General features: G+C 47.8%; 1 protein-coding gene across 5 annotated transcripts in view; it reads left to right on the top strand.

Moving 5' to 3' along the window:
* The first annotated feature begins 583 nt into the window (after positions 1–583).
* Fmnl3 (formin-like 3) overlaps positions 584–6000 on the top strand; it is a 51337-nt gene continuing 45920 nt past the window's right edge. For 4 of the 5 annotated variants that reach the window (XM_087556838.1, XM_087556833.1, XM_087556841.1 and 1 more), the window contains exon 1: positions 717–904. In XM_087556838.1, the coding sequence (XP_087412964.1) occupies positions 779–904 (126 nt within the window). In that variant the 5' untranslated portion in view covers positions 717–778. Of the gene's footprint in view, positions 905–6000 lie in introns of all 5 variants that reach the window. The other variant, NM_001399766.1, reaches the window with a different exon arrangement.

Below are 6000 nucleotides of genomic sequence, written 5' to 3'. Positions count from 1 at the left end.
ACAGCCAGTGCTCTTAACAGCTGTGTCATCTCCATCCCCAACAGGAATCATTTTTTTCTTTTCTTTCTTTTTTTTTTTTTTTTGGAGCTGGGGACCGAACCCAGGGCCTTGCGCTTCCTAGGCAAGCGCTCTACCACTGAGCTAAATCCCCAACCCCAACAGGAATCATTTTAACCATACTTTCAAGCGCTTATTTCCCTCTCCAGTCGACAGAAGCTCTGAAAGTGGTGTTGTGACTTCTCTAGGGTTACATACACAGCTCTCACGATTACTAACTTATTTTCTGAGGCAGTGTTGCTGTGTAGCTCAGGCTGGTCTCAAATCAAGCAGTCCTCCTGCCGCAGCTTCTGCAGCACTGGAATTACAGAGTCACAGATGGGGGACTCCCTAATGTTCCCATCTCTCCCAACTTAACTTTGCTGTCCGCGCCCTGTATCTACATCCTCCGGCAAGCACAGTGATTGGATGCTCACCAAGGGCCACCAGGGCGCGCTCGCAGCCAGGCGCGAGGCCTCTGAGGGCGGGAGGCTCTGTGATTGGGAGGCGCGGCTGTCAGTTAGCCGTGGGCGGGGCAGTGGGCGGTGGGCGTGGCCTGCATGAATAAGGCGCGCTTCAGCGCGTCGAGCGCTTCGCCACCGCCCGCCGGACTACGAGGCGCCCCCTGAGGGGCGGAGGAATCGGGCCTGGGGAGCGGGCGCTGAGGGAGGAGCCAGGTCGGAGCTGCTGAGGGCCCTGGCGAGGAGGTGGAGGGCTGAGGCCCGGAGGAGGCCCCGCCGCGATGGGCAACCTGGAGAGCACCGACGGCGGCCCGGGCGAGCCGCCCTCAGTCCCGCTGCTGCTGCCGCCCGGCAAGACGCCGATGCCCGAGCCGTGCGAGCTGGAAGAGAGATTCGCCCTAGTGCTGGTGAGACCGGCGCTGCTGCCTTCCCGCCGCCCCCCAACCCCCCGCCGGGTCCCGCCCACCCCCGCAGCCCTGTCTATGCCTGACCGGGCCGGCAGCTCGGAGCGGCCCGTCGGGGGTCGGGGAGGAGGGGTCCCCAAGCCAGGGACCTGCCCGAGGTCCAGACTCCTCCCTCCCCACTTCCCTCAGACTTCCCGGTCCGCTGCCCGAATTCCATTCCCGGGACCTCGCCGGTGGGATGTTTTCGGAAGCTGTTGGGTCCCCAGCCAAAATGAGGCATTTTTCCTTCCGTATGAGAGTGGGTCTCGCGTTCAGACCAGATGTTTCGGGGAGGAAAGAGGGGAGCGGAGAAGGGGCTGGCTGCCCTTGGGGGTGGGGGGTGGGATAAGGAGCGATGCCATTCTACTTATTTCAGAACCGCCTGCAGGCATCCTGCTAAGTTGTAGTGGATTTGCCTAGGCAGAACATGTGGATAAGCCATTTGACTAGGCGTTTTTTTTCCCAATTGAAACAATACACAAACCATCCCGCCTGATTTTTTTCTCCCCCCCACCTCGTTTCATCTTAAGCTTTGGTGACTGGTTTGTGTTCCGTGGCTTGTGGTTCTTTGTAGTCCTCCTGTGGTCTCAAAAGGGATGGTCTTATAAAGACGAACTTTCAGAGGTGATGTTGGGATTTTCCTTTGCTCTGGGGCTCGGACGTTGATGTGAATGAATGGCTCTGAGTAGAGAGGTTAGTAGGTATCACTGAGTTGAAGCTGGACCATGTGTTCACCATGAAGCTTTAGAAAAAGAAATTTGAAACAAGAAAAAGAAATTTGAACGTATGCTAAATACATTCAGATAAATCTGAAAACTTGGGGAAATGGCTTTCAGTTCTCCCCCACAGAGCTCTTAGAAGATAGTAATAATTCTGGTGTATTGTTGGTACAGCCTGAAGGACTGACTTTGCCCGTGAGGAGGGATAAGTTGTAGACTTAGCAGCCTTATTGGATTTCATCTGCCTTGGAAGAGGGAGATTAGATCTGTTGGCAGCAATGGAGCTGTCTAGAGATCCTGGCCTCTGCAATGTGGAGAACCTGACATCAGCTCAATGGCACCAACTTGGACTCAGAGAGTCCAGGATGTTCCAAAGAAGCTTTCCACAGAAAGCAAGAAAGGGTCTCCCCCTTGGCGCTTCCTTCACCTCAGAGCACACCTGGAGGGGATCAGTCATGACTTTCAGCTGTCCCTGGGAAGAAGGCAAAAAAAAAAAAAAAAAAAAAAAAAAGGCAAAATGCTTGCACACCTGTGATGTGTCTGCACCACGTCTATACAGAACCTGTTTTAAGGCACTGGGCTGGGTCGGGGCTCCTGGGATCAATGTTCTGAGCAAGTCATCCCAAGCCCTCCAACCTCTGCCTAGATCATGTGTCTGTGCCAGAAAGCCAGGAGTCTGTGGTCTTGACTCAGCGTTGATACAACTTTCCCAGCTAGAGTGTTTTCCGGAGGAGTTGTGGGGGGTGGAACTCCATAAATGCAGCGGGGTTTGGGAAACCCTTGTCTGACAAGAGTAGGCATATCCTCTGACCAGTTATACAGTATAAGATAGTTACCTTCCTCAGATTTCTGCACCTCACACTCCTTTTGGGAAATACAAGTGATCTCAGATCTGAGTCACTCTTGAGACTCAGTTAACATTTACTGAGCATATAGTGCACAGCAGACTCTGCTAAATCTTTGACTTCCACTTTCATTAAATCTGTGGGCACAGTCCCGTGTGCTGTTATTACCCACGTTGGAGAGGAAAGTGGGGTTGGGGGGGATTCATAAGTGACTTAGTGCCAACCGTCTGAGCAGACACTGAAGGAAACTTGAAAGTCTAGAATCTTCTGACCCACTAGCTCTCCCCTAAACAGTCAGTTGCATTGGAGCTGTCAAACTGGGAAAGAAGAAGGAGCAACAAAGGAGCAGCTTGTGGCTTACAGAGAGCTCTTACCCAGTGCTGATGTTGGTCACACACATCAGTTCTCACAGTCCCACCAGGACAGAATCATTGGCTGCAGCTGTGAACAATGCTGTGGTGACCATCCCTTCACTTCATAATTTCCTTAGGATAGAAACTTTACATTGAACCAGATCAATTATAGGTTGTACATTGTTTATTTTCAAAAAAGTTGTTATTACCATGTCTGTGACTATGGGCATGCACCTGTATGTATGGCTTGAGCAGAGGTCAGAAGACAACTTTTGGGAGTCAGTTCTCTCCTTCTACTGCAGGTTCTGGACTTCAACTTGAGTCATTAGGCCATCCCCAACAGGAGCTTCTACCTGCTGAGCTACCTTGCCAGCTCTATAAATTGTTTTTAAGGTCTTAAATACGTTATCTCCACATAATGTGGTACGATGATAGCACATGCCTGGGATCTCTTGTGAAGCTAGGGCAATAGACTTGTAAACTCAAGGCCTGTCTCAGTTATATAGTGATTTACACTATGGCAAAACCAAACCTTCATCCTCCAAAAAAAGTGTCCTCCAAGTGAGGAAAGAGGATTTTCCTCTTGATTGTAAATATATATAGTACATTTGGAAATTACTGAAAGATAGAAAATCATCTCTACTATGGACTAGTAATTTTTTTCCTAGTAAGATTTTTGACACACTTAAATAGATTTTAACAATTAAGGTAAGACCCCCTCAGACTGTCATAAACTGTGTTTTTCTTTTTTCTTTTTTTAGTTTTTCTTTTTTAATTAATTTTTTTATTTCACAAGCATTAATTGTTTTGTCTGCATGTATGTATGTATGTAGAACTGAAGTTACAGACATTTGTACGCTGCCATGTAGGTGGGGTGGTTGGAATTGAACCTGGGTCCTCTGGAAGAATAGCCAAAGTTCTTAACTGCTGAACTATCTCCAGCACCCTCCCCCCACCCCCCCTTTTGTTTTGTTTTGTTTTTAGAGACAGGATTTCTCTGTGTAGCCTTGGCTGTCCTGGAACTTGGTCTGTAGACCAGGTTGGCCCTAAACTCACAGAGAAATGCCTGTCTCTGCCTTCTGTGTGCTTCGATTAAGGGCCATGGACCATCACTCCCGGCTGAGTTTTTCTTTATAATTTAACCATTTTCTAACTTTTAAAACACTCTTAGTATCGCGACTTTATGGCTACATAGTACTCCACAATAGAGTAATTGGTTACTATGTTATCTTTTTTTTTTTTTTTTGGTTCTTTTTTTTGGAGCTGGGGACCGAACCCAGGGCCTTGCGCTTCCTAGGCAAGCGCTCTACCACTGAGCTAAATCCCCAACCCGTTACTATGTTATCTTGTACTTTTCTTTTAACTCTGTTTTGTTTCCTGATGAATTCCTTATGCACAAATGTTTTTCTTCATCTCTGATTATTGTCCTAGATAGATTTCTACTAGTGGCATTATTGGGCCACAGTTTAAATGTTTTTTCAAGGCCATTGAGATCTATGCTTTTTTTTTTTTTTTAATCATTTATTTGTATGTGTGCTGTGCTGTGCTTTGTTGTATATATGTGGAGATCAGAGAGTAACTTTCAACTTTCAGGAGTTGGCTTTCTCATTCTACCTCCAGGATTGAACTCTCGGGTCATCTGACTCTGAAGCAAGCACCATAACCCAGTGACCTGTCTTTACCTTCTCTTAAAGTTGTGTCAATGACTCCCTGTCTACTATAATAAATTAGTATCTCATTTTCTCTCCCCATTTCTCCTCTTCCTTTTTCATAGTGCTTGAAATCTAACCCAAAACCTCCTTCATTCTAGACAAGTTCTCTCCCCATTACCCGCATCCCTGGACCATTTTTCTTCCTTCCTTCCTCCATCCATCCACATTCTGAGACAGGAGCTTTCTTCATAACCCCAACAGTCCTGGAACTCACTTATGTGTAGACCAAGCTACATTCAAACTCACAAGAGAATTGCCTGCCTCTACCTCCCGAGTGCTGGGATTAGAAGTGTGTGCCACAAGGTCTGGTCTTGTCTTTATAAACCACTTCTGGATGGTTTAGATTTTTGAGAACTCTTGTCTCTTTGCTAGCTCTTTACTTTGCATTTTCCTGACTATTTTGTCATGTATTTTGGCTGCCTTTGTCTTTTCTTTGTTGGGGTTTTATTGTATGTCCACATGTCTATGTAATATTTTTTTTGTAGTTTCACATTATAAATTTTTTTCACACATGAAAGAGTATAAATAGCTAACTGTTCTGTGAGGATAAAACACTGGGGAGTTCTTGTCCCTTATGCTCTGCAAGGAGAAGCCTCTGGTGCTGGGCCAGCTGGGCCTGCACGTCTCACAGCTGGGCAGCCCAGGTGGCAGTCACAGTCTTGAGAGAACTACCACAGTTGGTGAGCACAGGAACAGACCAAAATAACCAGTCTTCAGTGAAGTGAAAAAAAGAAGCCAAGGTAGAGAGGAAATGAAACCACAGATCTTCCCCTGAGGCTTCTTGGGAAGGCAGGGTCAAGGTCTCCCCTGAGGTCAAGACCAAGGTATTTGCCCCAGAGCTGGCTGTGGTGAACCCATAGGACCCAGTGCTGTCTGCCTGAATAGTGCCTGCTCTGCTAGGCATCTGGCCTCCATTTCGGGGAGACATTTCTTGCATTTGAGCTGAGCTGCAGCAATGACAGGGAGAGGCTGGGGGTTCATTCCCATTTAGAACTACTTTTGAAAAAGAGAAAGACCATTTTCTTTGAAGATAGAGAAGGTGCTGTGGTCACTCCCAGGAGGTCTCTTGTCCCCTCTGGGCATGAGACTTCAGGACTCCCTTTTTTTTTTTTTCTTTTTTCTATTTTTCGGAGCTGGGGACCGAACCCAGGGCCTTGCGCTTGTTAGGCAAGCGCTCTACCACTGAGCTAAATCCCCAACCCTCAGGACTCCCTTTTTGAGCAGCTGTAGATGAAACAGCTTTTAAGGTTCTCTATCTGAGGAAGTGGGATGAGCAGGAGATTCTAGAATGAAGCTGAACTGGGTAGCTAGGATCCCTGAGTTTTCCCTGCTTTCCCTGAGAGGGATGGAGGCATCCCGCTGACTTAGTCCTCCTGGTACCCCTCCCACACCCATGGCTGCCTCTGTCTTCATAGCTTGCCCCATTCTGCC

This window comes from Rattus norvegicus, chromosome 7, assembly GCF_021556685.1.
Source record: "Rattus norvegicus strain SHRSP/BbbUtx chromosome 7, alternate assembly SHRSP_T2T, whole genome shotgun sequence".
Classification (NCBI taxonomy): Eukaryota; Metazoa; Chordata; class Mammalia; order Rodentia; family Muridae; genus Rattus; species Rattus norvegicus.
This window is presented reverse-complemented; position numbering and strand designations above follow the sequence as displayed.